The sequence below is a fragment of the Typha angustifolia genome, chromosome 3 (genome assembly GCF_048772165.1).
Source record: "Typha angustifolia cultivar Huaian chromosome 3, ASM4877216v1, whole genome shotgun sequence".
Lineage (NCBI taxonomy): Eukaryota > Viridiplantae > Streptophyta > Magnoliopsida > Poales > Typhaceae > Typha > Typha angustifolia.
This window is the reverse complement of record NC_133241.1, coordinates 7,332,944-7,352,041: the sequence shown is the minus strand read 5'-3', so window position 1 is coordinate 7,352,041 and position 19,098 is coordinate 7,332,944. Positions and strand designations below refer to the sequence as shown.

Below are 19,098 nucleotides of genomic sequence, written 5' to 3'. Positions count from 1 at the left end.
CATTGGATTCCTTGCAGTGATTCATGCCTTTGGACATTTCAAGATGAGTGATGTTATGCTCACAAATACTTTTACAAACATTTTACAAATAAAATGATGTTAATGTTTGTAGAGTGCATTACCCTATAAAAGATGTATCTCAGGGGAAAAATAAAAATAAAATACAGCAGGTGGCATATACTGAAGAAATATGCTGTGCAAACTTGGATATGAGATCTAACCTTCATATAGCCATCTACCAAAAGATGACAAAGTACAGGGACAAATAATCTAGCATTTGAAATATGGTTAAAAGGATGATTACAGAATGTTGGGAAACAAACAACGGGACAAGAAGCAGAGATCTCACTGAGGAACAGGGGGACGGTGGTAGAGGCAACTGCAGGCTGTTCAATTATTTGGATTTGCTTTCAGGAGCGACGAACATCCACCTTCTTCGATACATATACTAATCTGCTTGCAACTAAAATTCCAGCAGCTACCAGACCATAATTTGAATTTGGATCACTTGGGTAGGATCAAAAATTTCAGTTTCATTCATCCCCATTACAATGATAGAATTGAGAAAGCAAAAAGGGATTAACAAGTCAAGTACTTGTACTGCAATTAGTAGTCTCAAAATTGGATTCAGTATCTTAGAGTAGTTGATTACTGTCAAAATCTAAAAAACAGAAAAGTACTGCTGCTAACTTAGGTTGGATGATTCAGGCTTCAACTTCAACAGAAGTTCTATATTTGGAGAACCGAGCCTCAAGTTCAAACCAAGATTCCAAACCAATCAGCTTGTTGAACTCCTCAAAGGTCGCGAGTTTGTGGAGATCGTCTCTAGTGGTGCCTGACTCCTTCAGAACTTTGAGAACATCAATTAATGCACGTGCAGAGGCATACAGGGTTGTGAGAGGGTGCACAATAAGATGGAATCCCATTTCTTTGAGTTCCTGTGGTGTGTGAAGGGGCGTAACCCCACCTTCAAGCATATTGCAGACCCTGTAACCATTTGTTCGACGACCTATTTCCTTGAGCTCCTCATCATCTCTTGGTGCCTCCACAAAGCAGGCATCAGCTCCTGCCTGCTTAACATAAAAGTTGTAGTGTTGAAGTTGTCTAAAGAGGCAAAATTGAATGTACGACTTCAACTTAAAGCATGAGGTTAAATCTTTCGATGAACCTAAACATTAAAACATACAGCACAGCAATATATAAGGCTACAAACAGATCTGCCTTGGCATGGAAATCAATGTTAATATAGGGAAGTAACTTAATGGTATACTATCAGTACAATCCCAACCTCTATGTTAATACGAACAGCTTGAAGGATGAGAGAAAGATTGAAGGATCTTGCAAGATGCTAGTGCAGCATCCTTACCAATGGCTTTTAAGTTTTAATAGCCTATCCCTCATTAACTGACAATTTTGTAAAGACAGTTTTTCTAGGTCTCCCTGCCTACATTTCAGGCAATTCGAGTTGGCCCAGTCCAGCATATACAATCTCTTCTGAATTATGAGTTGTGCCTTGGTCTTATATAAAATTACATTGGACTCCTTAAGCCAAACCCTGCCAGGATGATTATAATAAGCATATAAGTTGATGAATCGACACCCTTAACTCTAGGCAGCTTTTGCAAATTCGATAGACCAGTCACTGGTAGGAGAAGAAGAATGCTCGATTTAAGTATACAAAATCTAGAATCGTAAAATTGATTTGTATAAGTTCACAAGATTTCCCAAATATAAACTGTGGATAAATGTTAATGATTTGCGATAGCGCTTTACTAAAGCTTGCTTTGTCAGTTTATCTATCATGATAATACCAAAGTATTTGTCCGTCTCCAAAGGATGAATAAAAATTCACATAATCTAGTACAACATGTTGAGTTGTCCATGACTTATAACCCTCCAAAACAAAAGATTAAAGGCATGAACAAGTAGTTGATTGTAGAGAAATATGCTCCTTCAAAGAATAACAATAATAATACATAATTAAAGAAATGTTAAGGAAGACAAAATTAAAACTTAAAAAGTTGTTAAAATTGCATCAGATAAGAGATACCTCCATGTAAAGGTTAGCACGTGCAATTGCATCAGATAAACCAGACTTAGCTGAGATTGCACGAGCATCAGTTCGAGCAACAAGAAAAAAGTCATTATCACCAATCGCATCTCTTGCAGATGCGATTTTTGCAGCATGTTCCTCTGCTGGTATCACCTAAAATAAGCAGCAAAGGATACTCTTAATTCAAATCAATCAACTGAGAAAGAAAAAGTGTTTTGCATGTATGACATTTGATCCCATAGAATATTAGATACAGCCTAGTTGCATGTAGAAAACATAACGTTATATACTATAAGTTAGCAGATGGATGCACAAGGATAACTGACACAAACAGTCGAGTTCATATTTCAGAAAGTGTCCATTAATAATTTATATTCTTCTGCCACAACTAGAAAGAGAATATCATTATTTAACAAAAAGACTTCTTGTACATCCTAAAGTACCTGTTTACCCCGCATATGTCCTTTGACGACGAACAAGAGAGGAACAAGTGTCAGATCTTTAAAATCAAGAAGTAGACAAGAGAAATCTGAAACAAGACGAAGTTCTAAAGACACTGCTCCTTTTCATACAGGAGCAAGGAGGTTCTCTTACCACATTTCTTTGGCCATGCTTGATCCTAGAATTCATGAATAAGAATTAGATATGGGAATTATAGTTTAAAACTGCAGCATAGCAGTAATCCCCAATAATGTTAGTAACTGACATCCTGAAAATTACATTACCTCAAGAAAGCAGCCTGCAGCACCAGCCGCCATTAAATCGTTAACAGTTCGTTGAACATTAAGAGCATTTCCACCTCCAGTATCTGGAATGAATACAAAAAAGACAATCAATCAAGTGCTGTTGTACTTGAAATATGAAATGTAAGTTTCTTAGTAAGAGAGGAAAAGTCCATTTTTTTTTTTTGCTTTTCAAACCATGTATTCACGACTACTGAGTAAGAAAAAGAGGGCATCTGGAAAAGAGCAGGTTCTAACAAAGTAATCAATGGTAATTTTGATTTCTTTTGGCTTGTCCTATCCTCTAAATAATTTCAGCTGTCCCTTCAATCACCTCAATAATTATGGCAATTTTGAATCCCAAGTGAAAATATAACCAAAATGCTCTTTCACAATGCCAAGCCTTTATGCAGATAGTCATCAACTTCTAGATGATTCTTCCTAATGAACTATCCTAAATTTCGTTTTCTATCCCCCTGTTTCCTCTGATCCCTCCTCTTCTAATTCCACCACATTTGTCTGACATAATGGTAGCCAGGACACACCATCCCACCAATGTTTCTCCCAAATTTATAGACAAGTTACATGCATGGATTGGCATTGTAGTTTGACAACATTTCCAACATTAGGAAATTTTCATCTTTTCTCATGCTATGAGTAATCATTAAAAATCATTAAAATAATGGCAACATTTCCAACATTCTACTTTAAACCAGTATTTACAAAAAGTTCAAATCTTTTGTACGTATACCAACAAAAAAAGATGCAATTCCACTATCTCGTCCTAATTAACTATGAAAAGAATAATAACAAACAGAGAGAGAGAGAGAGAGAGAGAGAGAGAGAGCGAACCAGCGTCAGCAATAATTGGGATCCGTGGAGCCGCCGCGCACACGAACCGAGCCGCCTCCGCCATTTCCGGCGACCTAAAACAAGAAAAGATTTTAAAAATCCGAAAGTAGAAGATCAACAAATCAAGGAAAGGATGCGAGGCGAGAGAGATATGTAGATACGTGAGGAGTCCGAAGTCTGGCTTGCCGAGGAGGGAGGCGGAGAGCGCGTATCCCGAGAGGAAGCCGGCGCTGAAGCCGGACTTCTCGACGATCGCCGCCGAGAGCGCGTCGTAGCAACCGGGCATCAGCACTACTCCTTCCTCCTCGATCAGGCGCTGGATGCGCGTCCTCGTCCCCCCGACCGCCGCTGCCACGGCGGCGGCGCTCCGTCGTCTCCGGAGCGAGCCGATCGGCGATCGCAGCTTCCGAGGAGGAGCCTGCGGACGCATCGAGATCGCCAACGGCATCGCCGAGGTCGACATCGTCCAGTGATGTGGGAAGTGGCGGCTCAAAGACAGAATAAAGAGGAGTTGTTGGTATAGTAGACTAAGTAGCACTGAGAGTGTATTACTAAACCGGAGGATAACATTTCAGGTGGGATACGGTGCTCTTATGCAGACCAGATTGCATGAATTTGTTACATTCGAGACACTTGGCAGCTCTTAAACTTCTCGGGAAATTTATAGGCCAAAACACCCTATATTAATATATTTTGTATTATTACACCCTTGTTTTATTTATATTCCCTCAAACACTCCAACATCGTGTAGTATCGTCGCTCATTTTTGTTGACAATTTCCATCAAACGGGTATAAATATATATATATATATATATATATATATATATATATATATATATATATATGGCATGCAATTGAAATTATAATAAATAGGAAATTAGTAATCACGATTGGTGTACAAAATTAAAGAAGGAAGAAGAAGAGCATTTAGCTAATTAGTTAATTAATTAACTTGCTCCATGACTGCATATGCTAATTACATTCGATCGATCACTAATTCTCTCTCTCTCTCTCCAAATGTTCTTAATTAATTCATGATTCAATTCCAACTCCCAAGAAATCTATGAAAGGAACATCCTCGCTACTACTCAAAGATTCATGGGCATCCAATGGCGCCTGCTCATGATCTCCTCCTCCACAGCATTGCTCCAGTGTTTGATCAGCCGCATCAAACATTCTGTCAACCTTGAAAAATTCCGACGAGCTCTCAAGAATTCTATAGCTACAGTTATGGTAATTATAAAGGCCGCCATGACCGTAGACATGATCACCCCCGGTTGCACCGAGAGACGCTCTCGAGAAGGCCCAGGAGATGACCGAAGAGTTCGACTCCCGGTTGGCGGAGTCGAAGCCGAGAGGATCCGAGTTGCTTCGAGGTGAGGATTGGAAACCAAACAAGCCATTGATGGTGGCGGAGTCCGAGAAGGGTGGAGATGCCTTGGTGAAGAGCCTGGAGCGTTCGCGGTGGCGGCGAGCCATGATGACGTGCCAGTGGTTCTTGACGGCGTTGTCGGTCCGGCCTGGGAAGAGGCGGGCGATGAACGCCCACTTGTTGCCGTGGAGGCGGTGGGCGGCGAGGAGCCGCGCCTCCTCCTCCTCCGTGAAGGGCCTCTTGTTGATCCTGGGGTCTAGTTGGTTGAACCACCTCAACCTGCAACTCTTCCCTGCAAGATATAAACAACTCCATTGATTAATTAATGATCACAAGAAGTATTAATTTCGATCATAATTACTTCTCCATATGTATACAAAGTACTTTCATGCATGCATGTAGATTTTTGTATTAGATTACGTGAGGATAATGATCACTATATATGGAGGTTAATTAACTATCCTCTGAATTCAAGCAACCAAGAAAAAAATATCTAAAGATGGTGATATTAAGGTGCAAAATTACCTAAAATACCAGAGTTAATTACCTAACGTATATATTAATTGAAGATATATGGTTACTTAATTACCTAAAGTTTCATGAGCATCAAAATTACCATGAGGTTATCTAGCTTTTGGAGTTAAAACAAACAAGAAACTAGAATTAATCACCTAAAGTATAGTTGAAGATATCCATTTTTGAGGGTAGAAATAAAAAAGAATTAACTAAACATCAAGTATCCAATATATATTTGAAGATGGTGATGTTAATAAGGTGCATATATGTCTATCAAAAGAAAGTTTCATTGATGAGTTCCCTTTTAACTTGTTATATATTCACTATGAGGGCTATATATATTTATATATATATTGGATCACATCGAAGATGTATACCTGATCTTCCTTGCAGCTTCTCAGCAATGGAGTTCCAATTCTGAGGCCCATACTGCTCGACGAGCTGCCGCAACTTCTCGTCTTCCCCGGGCCGCCAGTGGCCTCGAGGGCACGACTTTGTGTCATCGGACCGGCTCGCCACCGATGTCGACGACGCCATCACTATAGAACCTCCTCAGAAATATGTATATACTTATGTATAAGATATAGATATATCCTCAAACTAAAAACTCAGAGAAGAAGTGCAAGAAGAGAGAGAGGATAGGGAAGAGGGGAGGGAGGATAAGAAAGGGAGAATAAAAAGGAGGTGGAGAAGAAGAATTAGGGTTTGGATGGGAAGTCCCTTTTGTTAGTTCGACACGACAAAGGTGGGTGACATTATATGTGCATGTCTTAATTTGTAGTATCCCATCAACTTGCGTGTTTGGCCATTGGACTCGATCTAAGCTTTCCCAGCAAATTGCACCTATATATATATATATATATATATCCTTGGATTAATTCTTTAATATCTCATCCATCCCTAGCTAATTACTTCATTAACATTTCTCCATTTTGTTTATACCATTACAATATATTTATAGTTTGCATTTAGTGCATGTTGAGCTTTATTCATATGTGGACAGTAATTAGTAATGTGCAAATATATATATATTTCATGTATATCATGTTAAGTAGTTAATTACTTGTAAAGACTAATTTATTAGTGCTATTTCTGGATATTTTTTTGTAATTTCTTTTTCTAAACTTCTAAGTTAGCTACATTTCTTGATATGGGCAAACTGTTTCATCTAACAGTTGGGCACCTACATAGAATTAATTGAACATTACTATGTGTGTATATATATATATATATATATATATATATATATATATATATATATATATATATAGCATGGACTAAGGATGTGTAAGTGATAAGCTTTTAATACCACTTTGGTGGATAAAAAGAAGGGTAGTTTGTTAAATAACTAGTGGACATGCTTATGCAATGAGACTTGTTTAAAAGGGGAAGTCTTTTAGTAACACCAAAATGTTAATAGTTTTTGTTTATTATAAACCTACTCTTATTTTGCCTATAGTTTTCATATAACATCTCCAGGTTCTGTAACTAACGACACTTAAATTAACTTAAAAACTGCCTAGAAACAGCAATTGTCTTTGAAGTTTAAAGTACACCAGCCTCCATTATTATGGTAGAATAATATAATTTGCCAAGCATGGAAGCCACCAACGTGAAATGAATACTATTATAAGTAGATGGTTTCGTGGGTGCAACTGATGACACCAACTGATAAACCCTAATTTTCTAGTCAAAGTAGTTTCACTGCTGCTGCTAATTAATTAATAACTCATCAGATGCAATATCAAATGCCATTTCCAACGGCCAGCATTAATTAAACTCTATTTCTAGACCTAATCTAGATGATTGATACCATCATCTACATGCATATTCTATGAATCTTGAGCTTTATCCTGTGTAACCCTAGCTTTCAAAACTCGGTAAGATAGTCATGGTAGATGGATTGATTTCAAGAAAGGCAGCCAACACCTTCAAACAAATAGATGAAGTGTGACACAAGGTTTTACTTTGTAAAAGATTTTCCTTTAACAACCAAAAGAATTGATCAAAGGTAGAACGAAACAACGCCTGTGTGCGCGAAGGCGAAAGCGAGTCAATTTAATCTTGCCCCAGTTTGATGCAAAGTGTTTAAAGGGACCATTAGCCAATGCCTAAAAGAGGAAGAGATAACAAGAAAACTCTCTGGGCCAACAGGGAAGACTACTACCACAATGGCATGCCAAGATGTGGTGTAAGTAAATATCCAACAACTTAGGTATATATATGTTCTTATTCAACTTAGGAATGGACAGCTCAGGTGGATGTTGATGTGAATGTTTTGAGATACAGGCTTGACAAGTGCACAAGAAGGGCAATAACATCATCTTAATATTGCATATTATGTGATGTTCAAAGAAGATAAAGCATTGAATAATAGTGACATCTTCAAAAAATTAACGCAGAGATGCGTGTACCATTAACAAGAGAAATCGCTTTCTATGAAACCAAATATTGTGTGCAAGCCCTCAGATTTGTGCAGAGATAACTATGGAAGAAATGAAGTGTTTTACTTCTCTTCTCTACATTATTTGTTTTGTTTCTCTTGAGTTATAATATATATATATATATACATATCTATAGGCAATTGGTTGAGAACTAGAGTGGAGTTGGTCCACCTGCTTGTGTAATACTTCTTTGGCAGGTATTGAATAGCATGGAATTTGGAGGAGAAAATTTTCTAAAAGAGTATATACCTATAAACATATGATCCAATTTAAGGGAAGTAGTTCAACAGAATCACCATCTATATATTAATTTGAGTTTGAGTTGAGCTTCTCATGCACACAAAGTAAACACAAACATAAATGGGCATGAGGTGAGAAAGGTTTGAAGTAGCTTTCATTCAAGTAAATGCAGTTGCTTGTAATGGCATGAATTAATATTTCATTCCAAAGGATGTTTCCTTAAGAAAGCTCAACAAAAGGGCCAGCATGAAGTTAACCTAAGCACTCAAAGCAACAAACCTATCATACTACTTCAAGCTGGCTCATCTACTCCAACTACACTTGGTTTTGACATAGAAGAAGGAAAAAAAAAAACAAATTGAAAGCAACAAGAAACAAATCTGAGTTGAGCCATAAATATGCCTAGCTTCCCTTGCTACTTCCAAGCAGTAGTGTGATTCTAACACTATCTGGGGCAGCACCCTCAACAACTAGCCAATTTTAGATGTAGTCTCATGAAAACATCTTTGTTCTTCAGTCAATTAATATCTGTTATAAGACAATTAAGTTGGTTTGAATTAGAATCTAGTGGATTAATTATTTTGAGGGGAAATTACAGTTCACCGACTTATGGTTTAATCTAATTTCAACTTACTCTTATCTACTCTAAACTTAAGCACTTGACTATCATGTGGTCTAAGCAATATCATAATTGTTAAGTTTTTACTAATGGCGGAAGCTGCTAATTGAGCAAAATGACCTTATTGTTCTCAAATCATATGGTATTGTTATGGGGCTAATTAGGTATTTACATCACCGTTCATGTTCACGATTGACTAATAATTGTATCTGACCGCACATAGGAGTTAAGTGCTTAAGTTATAACTTAACGACAGCTAAAATTTCTAAGGTAAACTACAGTTTACCCTTTTTAAATTTAGGCAGTGAATGTGATGTGACATGTTCTCTAGCTTTATTTTGTTTGAGCCTATGCCCTATAGAGATTGGTTCCTTGTGGATATACAAGTTTGTGTTTCTGAGTTACAAGTTAACTATAAAATATCTACCTGATGGTGTGGACTCAATAATTGTTGGCACTTAAGAGAAATAATATAATCTCTCTCCTAACGACAGAGTCATTTATATGGTTAGGATTGACCATGGAACTTTGGCTTGACACTATTAGAAAATGACAGGATAGCTAATCTTATTTGTTCTGAGGAAAAGAAAGCAAAGGTAACATGTGATGTTGGTCTCTTCTTAAAATATATATAGTATATATTTGATGTTGGTCAGTATTAATTCAGTTACTATTTAGTTATTATGGATGATGATAGATTAGTTACAACAAGGGGACTTTATCTATCCATGGTAGTTTGACTAAATGCCAAAATTATTCTGCCATAGCAGGACATGAGAAATACCTAATGCATATTTATGATAAAAAGGATCAAAATCTCCAATGCACATTTAAATTCATTTCAGAAAGTAACTACTACAGGAACCTAAATATTATAATAGTTCATATAATGTTCATATCATATAAGTGAAATTAAGACCTGCAACAAAGACAAACTTTTTTAAAGGAATATATTGATGTACAAAAGTTACATCTCCTTTCTCTGAAATAAACTTAACTAGAGATCTTTCAATGCATGATCATCATGTTCTGCAAGACAACGGAAGCAGGAAGCAGATATACCGAATATTTGAGGACTAACTCTAGAATCTAACTTGCAGTTGCTCCAGTCAATAATTGCACAGAAACTCCTGAAAATCTCAATACATGCCTAGTTTTCCTCACAAAATTAGGCCTAACTATACACTCATTGGTGTGTCGTCCATCAGATTCAATCACTAGGAATCCTACTAAATGGAAAGGGGACAACAGGCATTATTGTCATTTACAACTTCCAAATCAAATTATATGTACTGAGCTATATTTCTCTATCATAATCAGGTGCAATTACATATGTTGCACCAACATACTGCGTCAAATTCTGAAATGACTTTGGCTTTAGCTCTCTGAAAGCAGCATTGACTTGATACAAAATATTTCCAGCTGTAAGCAAGTCGTCTTCTTCAATTTGGCTTTTAGCACAATGGCCCAAAAGACGTCAGTTAAAAAAAATTCCATCACCAAGCATCAGTTATACCTGGTAATAGAGAGCTATCATCAGTGACTTACTGATCTGACTCAAGCTAGGGAAAGCAAAAAAAGTTCCAAGGGATTGAAAAGAAATAACTTACCCACTAGTGTTTGACACAAGCAAAACATAACGCAACTTCTGCTTGAGCTTGGAGCTCTTCCAGAGCTTGAACAATATTTTCACGGCTGATTGTAGTCTCACTGTCATCATTCAGCATTTTCCTTAATCTTCACCAATAACAATGCAAAGAAGCAACCATTAGAATAAATGCTGTTAGTAAACAAGGCAAAAGAGTAACCATCTGAAAGCACCTTAAAAGCTGGGAATTAAGAATACCAAGAATTAGAACTTAAATAATAAACTCTAAGTCAAATTCTCAAGTAACAAATTTATAACATGCCAAATGTTTTTAATGTTCAAATACCTGAAGTTGAAAGCGTCCATATCTCCATTATAAGATGAAACAATCAAATTGTATTCCACAAAATTGCAAGAAGAGATACTGTGCAACACACGACTACATTGTAAACATTAAGTTATTCCAACCCAACAGTTTTGGCATTAATGACAAAAAGCACTTCTAGAAGGTCCTTTTCTGTTTCATATCCAACATGTTCATATAATAGACCAACGAAACCAGATTTGAAGTTCAGACACAACTATGATAAGAAATTGAAGTGTGGTTATGACAAAACCTGACTGATCAGATGCATCCATCCGATCACCAGAATACGAATGATTTACCTTTCATTAAGTTGTAGACTTATAACTAATCTTTGGAGCTGCATTACAAGAAACAAAATGATATTGTATATTCCAATTCCTTGCTCTTAAATGAATATACCAGTCCGAAGCCCCGAGGTGCAGTGAATTAAGCAATGCCAAATTCTACTTGACCTTATCTGACACATTTTCACCAATGTGGATCATGTAGTATTAAATCCAGTCATGAGATAGAAATGGGCAATGAAACAGTAAACCTGATACAGAGCAACTTAATTTAGGTTATCAAGACAGCCAACTAAGTGAACCTAACCGGATCCAGATCAGCTTTTTTAACCGGAACTTGATAGTCAGATCAAAATCATGCCATACCTAAGTGCAACTAGAATGAAAACAACGAAGAGAGGAAGGAAAATTATTTAAAACGGTGTGGGGAGAGTTATATATACTAAGTAAATTTACCTTTGAACTAAAGGTGTATCTCCATGACCAGTAGACACAACCAACATGGCATTATCAGGCAAGGCATTGTACAGTCTTCGAATTTTAGTATCTATGTCAACTAGAATGTTCTTCAACTCAGAGCACATTTCGTCATTCCTTCCATTTTTGCATGCTGATTTCTTGTTACATGTCTGCAATGAGATCACCTCTGCCACACGGCATTTCAACTTCTCCACATCTTGCGCTTGTGTCCTAAAATAAGAGATCAATCCTGAAAACTGTGTCCAAATAAAGCCAACTTTTTCATTCTTCACCTACAATAGGAAATAAACAGTATATTCATGCAACTGATAGGTCATGTAAGACAATCAATAAACTTATTCTCTAAAACAAATTATTTGGGTTATCAACCTCCTTCATAGCTCTGGAGAGGGCCTCATTATCTGAAAACACTGAAATTGAATTGCATGATTCATCAGAATATCTCTTTACTACAGACATATCATCGATGAGGGAGCAGGTTTTGCCACTTTGATTCAGTACTGAAACCAGCTTCCTTCGCATGAATGATGGAGGTGACCCAAAATCTGGTCCTGGTGCAGCAACAGCTATAACGGTCAGGTACTAATAATATAATAAATTGCCCTGCCACCTTAATATACAGAAAATGAAGCTGCAATAACAGAGAATATGAATAATAGATTACATATGCATATCTTGGACAAAAAAAGGAGTTCATAAATATATGAGACAAAAGATATACATAGTTTGAAGTTTGAACTGAACGCAGCAATAAACATATAAGTTATATATATGAGGGCACAATTATTGATCTGCAATACTTAAATTAAAATGGCTATTCAAAGTACTTAAGAAGATGAATCAAGTCAATCGCATTAAAACAACAGTCTATTTCCATTGGTAGATGGCTGTGGTAGGACCTAACAGTTCTATTTAATTGGAGAAGTCATGCGGGACTATACAGACCTAGCAGAGCAGGAGGAAAACCTCAGCCCCCATCAAGAGACAAGAATCACTTAAAGAAGATTTCTACAAGACACATGAAGCATTTAAGTATTTAAGAAACCATGAAGACAAGGATAATCACCAACTTATTATTGAGACCACTGCTTAAATAATTAAAGGGAGCAAAAAAAAAATCTTGATTAACTGAGGGCAGGTTTTACTTTTACCATGTCTAATCTTTAAGAGTGCTAGTTCCATAGCAGCTCTTGCATCTTCAATACTGTCATGCCCATTTCCTGAACTTTGGATCTGCCGCAAAAGATACTTCCTTGACAGGACACGTAAAGCCAGTTTGTAATGTGAGCCACGGGGATGTTTGTATAAAACAGCAGTATCAATTACCATATCATGAAATATCTTCAATGCCAGAAGGTCATTTTCTAGAGAATGTCCAACAAGAATTGTTTCTTTATGGACAAGCTGAAGAAACTCTTCCTGGAAACATATATATCAAATTATGATTAGGGGAAATATACTTTACTACTAAAAGTACCACACCAAAGAAAATGTCATTTCTACCTGAATATCCTTGACGGTTGTTGTCACACCATTTAACATCTCCGAGGTGATTCCACTGAACCTGCATGACCAAGAATATTAACCCCACTATACGAGAATTTAACAACCCTCAGGAAGATATCATTCCCCTCAAAGCATGGAAACCAACTAGGAGGGCATTAAGGACAACATGCAAAATATACATAGATAAAAGAGGGTTAATTAATTGTTATGTGATAACTTGTATCAATATAACATTAAGAAATTGAATTCTATCACTCTTGTTTTTTATATCACTTTTTCTCTTCGTTTTCCTTCATGCAATTATTGTTTGTGAGATATGATTCTTTTTCACACCTTGCTCCTCCAAGACTTCATCCATCTATGAGGTTATCATAACTCTAAAGAGAACACAACATAAGAAGCTTCATGTAACCAACCTAACAGAGACCATATAAAACTGGTGCTAGATTCCTAGCTTAGCATATTCACAGGAAAGAATCATCACATGTAACAAGTAGTTGATGCATATGGAAATGTATATAACAAGTTGCACCTACAACCAAAATAGTTGGGACTAGAGTTTCTTGTTGATAATGTCATTGTTGTTGCAGCTTGAGCCCATGAAACCGAGCAGTATAACTGCAGCTTTCTTGAGACTTAGAAAGAGTCTAGAGACTAGAAATAACAAAGGAAGAGAAAAGAGTATATATAGAAAATAGGGTGTTATAGTCAAGTCTAAGGTAAAAGAATTGCACTTAACAATCTCCAAACAGTGAAATTGATATAATCACAAGTCTGATCGACTCCTAAAACTGAAGCAACTCAGTACACAGGAAAGAGCATAATGAACCAAAATAAAATGTCTTAATAAGAGAAAGAGTAGACATCTGATCATAAATATGTTGTTCAAGAAAAATTTGTTTACTAGAGTGGCACTTCAAATACAAAATAATTTCGTCAAAGGATGAGTCTAATATTCATAAGTTAAACCACTCAATATAGCAAATGCAATACATACCTTGTATTGTAGTCAAGTATAGGATTGGAAGGTTTGACTAGTTTATCGAGCACCACCTGGAGTGAAAAAGTAGAATAAGTTCACAACCATTAAAGGAACTTCCTAAGAAATCGTTTCAGACAATTAATTCATTGGTCTGAGAACATTTAAATAGGCATATACCACTTAAATATATGGTGCTTACAGAAAATAAAAAGGAATGTTTGGATGGAGTAGATAACAAACAATAACTTGCACATGCATATACCTAAAAGATGAGAACATAATAAGTAAATTTATTGTTGAAAAAGTTCAAAACTCCATTCTTCTTATCACCACCTAAACAAGTTTCTAAATCTGTTTTTCCTACTATAGTAGCTATCTTGTCATATCATAAGCCCTAAGTTTATCCTCACTTATTACTATTTTAGATGGTAAGAGGATAATTGACCTAGCTTTCATTTGGGGAAGGAGCGTTAACAAGAAGATGTGAGATAAGGGAATCAGTCATAAAACATTCTGCCTACTGCCTATTATCACTAAAGATTAAGTACAAATTACTGCTTATTTCCTAACTGTTTCAAAATCTCTGGCAATATTTAGGCATTCTTGAATTACTGAGCACCTTTTGTGGACCAAAGCTGCCATGAAATAAATTTCACTAATGATCAAGTCGACTTTTGACAACTAATCTTCAAAAACCTTGTGAATATTCTGCGCAAACAGCAACTAGAATGCACATCTAAACTTATTCAAAGTAGATAATTTGGTGAACTGATAAAAAGAAGAACAAAGGGATTTTTTTACCTCTCCTGCAACATCTACCAATGTCACCCTTGTAAGTTCAAATCCAGCTTCAGTCACACACTGGTAAATTTAAAAGTGATCATTATGGCACACTTCAAAGGAACATACAAAATCAGAGGACACTGGAAATATTTAATGAACTTAAAAAATGAATAGTGCTTTTAATGGAAGACATGAAATGTGACGGCAAATAACATTTCTTTAGAGAGGCACTTTACAGGATCTCACTACACATGGAAAAAGTCTGAAAAAAAACAGAAATTCGACACATATGTCATAAGGACACAAGATCTTTATGCTACAGGACAACATTTACTTTCTTAGTGCACTGCAACTAATGGTCAACATAAAGATGTATCACACTGATAAAACAATTCTTTTATGCTGCTAAAACTGTCTGGCAAAACAATTCCATGCTCCTAACATGCAAAACCTTAAAATGTTCTCTAAAAAAGTTATGACTAGTTTCAGGAAAATGTTTTCTAAAAAAGTTATGACTCATTTCAGGAAAAGTTGGCATAACACATGTTTAATGAAAAATCATTTTTGCACCCTTACCATTTCACAATCAAGTGCAAGGATTTCATAAGGTAAGGAACCTGAAGGAGCTGAAATAGTAGAGACAACACCTGTATTCAACAGCAAACATAAAATTTTGACATGATTCAAGAAAAAGAAAAGAATTCGGTAAAGCAGAAAGAAACCTGGCACATTAAAAAAATATCCATTATCTTCTAGCTCCTTATTTGAGAGAGTATAGTATGTGACAGGAAATGGTAATTCTTTTAGATTCTGCAATCCAAACAGTTTTCCTGAACAAGAAGCACACCATGAGATGATGTAAAACTCAGAGACATGGATATGAGACAACTTATCTGGATAAAAAGAAGCAATCCACATAATTTATCAGATGAATGATATTTCATTGTTTCCATTCAATAAAAATAGAATTCTCAAACTGGCTCCTAGTTATCACAAAGATAGGATGTCAAAGATAGGCATACAAAAAAAAATTGGCAAGAATATTCGTGGTGAAAAAGAAAGTTTTCTCCGAGATGTCCTCTAGCTATTGAGGCAACATAATTATTTGGTCCTAATGGAAATTGGTAATTAACAGTGCAAACCAGTAAAGGGAAGACATAGTAAGTGAGAAGATTATAATAGGTGATCTTAGAAATAACTGGTGGCAACAGTTGCAACCTTTAGACAGAAATGGGGAACATTGCCATTTTGCAGATCTGAAATTTCACAATGAGTGCCTAATATATAGTTATAAACAAAATATTCTCTGTAAATCTCATTGACCTTGTTCAGAAGTCTGATTAGGGGCCCTGGCACTCGAATCATCAACGGGTACACGCTTTCGTTTCACTCTGCAAGTTAGTAAAGCATCAACAGTTTGCATTCCGTCTGCTACGCAACTGGCATTCAGAAAAAGAGAATCAATCAATGAGATATAGAAGAGGTACACCTTATCATATCTGTACACACACACACACACACATATTGAAGCATCTAAAAATTTGATAAAATGAAATATCACAAAACTGGAGAAGAAGAAGAAAAGTTTAGCAACAATATTTCTGTAAAAAGTTAACAGCAGAGCACAAACCTCAAAGCTAACACTGGCTTTGGAGTACCACAACACTCTGTCAGACCAGAAAGTAAGCGGGACTGCGACATATACAAAGCTGCATCCAAGCCTGGAACATAGAGTAGGATGACTTTCCGTATAAGTGGCTTGTTCTGGGGATGATAAGTAAATGTATTAGTTCTAATTAATGCGACATCTGAAATTAAGTTTGTGATCCAAAGAAAAAGAAGAGCTTCACCACCTTTGTGTCATAAAATTATCTATACAAGGATAATAACTTTGCTCACACCCTTGCTTCTCACTCAAATTAAGTCCATCCTTAATAGAAGATATAATTAACTTTTTTGGGCTCAAATTTGTATTAGACCTTGCTCATTTAGGAAATCAAAACAAACTGAAACCTCATAATTTGAGATATCAAATCTCATCCTACATTCTAAAAGGATAATAGATACTAATTCCAGTCAAAGTATAATAGCATCACAAATCAATTCTGAAAGTTCAATTAGAAAATCAAGACAAGTCAAGATAGTCCAGTTTGAGTTACTTATAAGCTATACAGGTGACTACCTATATTCATAAGCCACGGCCAAAACATGAGGACTTTTTAGGGTTGTTAAGTGTGCATGCCTATCAAAGTCTTGAATTCCTCAAAATGCAAAAGCTTGGTTCTCTTGAACAGACACAATAGCGATTATATATGAGTAAGTATTATGTATTAAATTGGGTATGTAGATGGTGCTAAGCAACATAGTATTCCTTCAATTCACTTGAAATCAAACAATATAATGGTTAGAAGAAACAACAGCCTAATCTGTCACAAACATTACTCTGCACATCATATGAAAACAAATCATCAATAACTTTCTTAAAAAATAATCCATTGTGATACTAGATCCTAATGTTTCTAAAATGAAAGCATCAAAAAGAACATCTTAGAAGGTCATCAGCTGTTACCCATCTAAAGAGTGAAGAAGGGCATTCCATTTCATTTCCTCTTAAAGTTTAACAGATTTATCAAAGTTGTTACAGAACATCTTGAAATTGTAGAAAGAAATGGGAAGGGAGAACAATTACTTTGACAAACACCCAAGATGGCATGAGACCGTCGCCAATGACCCAAGTGACAAGTCCTTGAATATCCTGCTTCACAATAAAAAGAATATTGCAATTCACACTGCCAATAATGTACTCATCACCAAATTGAGATTATTAAAGGAACCTGTAGATTCAATGCTGAATCAGCAGTCGGAATCTTAAAAATAACATCAGCCTTTCCCTGCATAAAAAATAAGAGTGGAGGCATGAAAAATGTGAGAAATATGGTGCTTGCAAAAGTCAGATCATCAAATGAAGTCCAAATGCAAACTATTTTTACAACATAACTTTCAACAGTCGTGCTCGGTTGTGTTATTTCTATATCTTCCCATCTCCTATTATCTCCTATGACCCAAGAATGCAAACCTAACAAATCCTCATTATGTTATCTCCTATTACCTCCCGTCATCAGTACTGGCATCCACCGAAATCTTCGATAGGTTAAAGCATTCATCAAACTTTTTCCGCCTAAGAATCAAGTGGTACCAAACCGATAGCAAAAAGAGCATCTTTTTTACCTTCCGACATATCAAAAACTCTAAATTGCGCGAGGAACTCTATGCTGCTGATGGAAACAAGAAAAATGAAAGGACATCGATGTCCGAGGAGGAGAAAGAGATGAAGAGGAGGGCTTACGTCGGGGCCATAGACGTCGAAGTAGGGAGTGGCGGTTTCGCTGTTCTTCTCCTCGTTAGGGTTTTCGGGGCTCTCGCGCGTGGGAGAAGCCATTGCCTTCTCCGGGGTTTCCTTGCTCTTGCTGTGATAAATAGCAAAAGATTTTGCTACTGAGGACTTGATTCGAGAGGTCTCGATCGTGGCTAAAGCGGAACCGGAGTGCGATCGAGGGGGAGAACTGGAACAATAGTATCTTATCAATAATTTGCAAGATAATTCCATTTTATAGTAAATATGGACCAAAATACATGTTACTTATGCAAATAAGGGCTATTTTGACCTTTTATCAATTGAAAAATTGCCCCAAAATTAAAGTTTTCAGCCAACACCCTATAGTTATGAAATATTATTGTGAAAAAATTCACGAATACATGGGGTGTAATATGAAAGTTATACCGAAACTAAAGAATTTTATATTTATCACCCTATATCTGTGCAATATTATTGAACTGAAAATTCACTTATATAAAGGGTGTTACATAAAAATTCACCAAAAAAATTGATAAGATTTCAGTTAACTTTTATGCCATATTATTGGAACTAAAAATTCACATATATATAGGGTGTTAAATGAAAACTTTCACCAAACTTAATGAAATTGGCATTTAGCACCCCATATTTATGCACTATTATTGAACCCCAAATTCAATTATATATAAGGTGTTAAATGAAAATTCCAGAAAAACTGAAGAAATTTGTATATATACCCCATATTTGTATAATATTATTGAACTGGAAATTCATTTATATATAGGGTGTTCGGTAAAAAACTTTCACCAAAGTTAATGAAATTGGCATTTAACACCCATATTGATGCGATATTACTTAACTGCAATTTCAATTATATATATAGGGTGTTAAATGAAAATTCTACCAAAACCTTTCTCACCTCATGCCCATTTAT

General features: G+C 36.1%; 3 protein-coding genes across 6 annotated transcripts; all 3 read right to left on the bottom strand.

Moving 5' to 3' along the window:
* Positions 1-194: 194 nt before the first annotated feature.
* On the bottom strand, positions 195-4,159 carry LOC140778254 (carboxyvinyl-carboxyphosphonate phosphorylmutase, chloroplastic-like). 2 transcript variants are annotated; one of them, XR_012107165.1, is made up of 8 exons: positions 3,789-4,159; positions 3,628-3,701; positions 2,779-2,861; positions 2,648-2,672; positions 2,497-2,516; positions 2,051-2,206; positions 350-1,070; positions 195-270 (listed from the first exon to the last, which is right to left on the bottom strand). XR_012107165.1 is itself a non-coding variant. In XM_073122886.1 (7 exons), exons 1-7 carry the CDS (start codon positions 4,088-4,090, stop codon positions 705-707), a joined length of 1,026 nt encoding a protein of 341 aa, XP_072978987.1. In that variant the 5' UTR covers positions 4,091-4,159; the 3' UTR covers positions 195-704. The 2 variants fall into 2 exon arrangements, 1 of the variants encoding a protein (XP_072978987.1); XM_073122886.1 differs by having other exon boundaries at positions 195-1,070.
* Positions 4,160-4,482: 323 nt separating this feature from the next.
* LOC140758058 (transcription factor MYB118-like) lies at positions 4,483-6,280 on the bottom strand. The gene is made up of 2 exons (XM_073094063.1): positions 5,894-6,280; positions 4,483-5,292 (listed from the first exon to the last, which is right to left on the bottom strand). The coding sequence occupies exons 1-2, from the start codon at positions 6,051-6,053 to the stop codon at positions 4,661-4,663; spliced, it is 792 nt and encodes a 263-aa protein (XP_072950164.1). The 5' UTR covers positions 6,054-6,280; the 3' UTR covers positions 4,483-4,660.
* Positions 6,281-10,073: 3,793 nt separating this feature from the next.
* On the bottom strand, positions 10,074-18,384 carry LOC140758057 (small RNA degrading nuclease 5). Of its 3 annotated transcripts, XM_073094061.1 has the most exons (16): positions 18,156-18,384; positions 17,644-17,700; positions 17,499-17,564; positions 16,440-16,573; positions 16,133-16,248; positions 15,532-15,639; positions 15,386-15,456; positions 14,828-14,887; positions 14,042-14,097; positions 13,042-13,102; positions 12,865-12,957; positions 12,690-12,786; positions 11,908-12,089; positions 11,515-11,810; positions 10,430-10,556; positions 10,074-10,335 (listed from the first exon to the last, which is right to left on the bottom strand). In XM_073094061.1, the coding sequence occupies exons 1-15, from the start codon at positions 18,246-18,248 to the stop codon at positions 10,433-10,435; spliced, it is 1,614 nt and encodes a 537-aa protein (XP_072950162.1). In that variant the 5' UTR covers positions 18,249-18,384; the 3' UTR covers positions 10,074-10,335; positions 10,430-10,432. The 3 variants fall into 3 exon arrangements, with proteins under 3 accessions (XP_072950162.1, XP_072950161.1, XP_072950163.1); XM_073094060.1 differs by having other exon boundaries at positions 12,690-12,957; XM_073094062.1 differs by lacking the exon at positions 18,156-18,384 and having other exon boundaries at positions 12,690-12,957; positions 16,440-16,530.
* Positions 18,385-19,098: the final 714 nt, after the last annotated feature.

Excerpts from the sequence above, each read along its gene's own strand:
- LOC140778254 (XM_073122886.1), bottom strand. The coding sequence starts at position 4,090 with ATGTCGACCTCGGCGATGCCGTTGGCGATCTCGATGCGTCCGCAGGCT. Across the intron at positions 3,702-3,788 it reads CCAGACTTCGGACTCCTCAC|GTCGCCGGAAATGGCGGAGG; the intron begins GTATCTACATAT and ends TTCTTGTTTTAG. Across the intron at positions 1,071-2,050 it reads GTGCTAACCTTTACATGGAG|GCAGGAGCTGATGCCTGCTT; the intron begins GTATCTCTTATC and ends TATGTTAAGCAG.
- LOC140758058 (XM_073094063.1), bottom strand. The coding sequence starts at position 6,053 with ATGGCGTCGTCGACATCGGTGGCGAGCCGGTCCGATGACACAAAGTCG. Across the intron at positions 5,293-5,893 it reads GAAGCTGCAAGGAAGATCAG|GGAAGAGTTGCAGGTTGAGG; the intron begins GTATACATCTTC and ends TATATCTTGCAG.
- LOC140758057 (XM_073094060.1), bottom strand. The coding sequence starts at position 18,248 with ATGGCTTCTCCCACGCGCGAGAGCCCCGAAAACCCTAACGAGGAGAAG. Across the intron at positions 17,565-17,643 it reads ATTCAGCATTGAATCTACAG|GATATTCAAGGACTTGTCAC; the intron begins GTTCCTTTAATA and ends ATTGTGAAGCAG. Across the intron at positions 15,640-16,132 it reads TAATCAGACTTCTGAACAAG|GAAAACTGTTTGGATTGCAG; the intron begins GTCAATGAGATT and ends CTTCTTGTTCAG.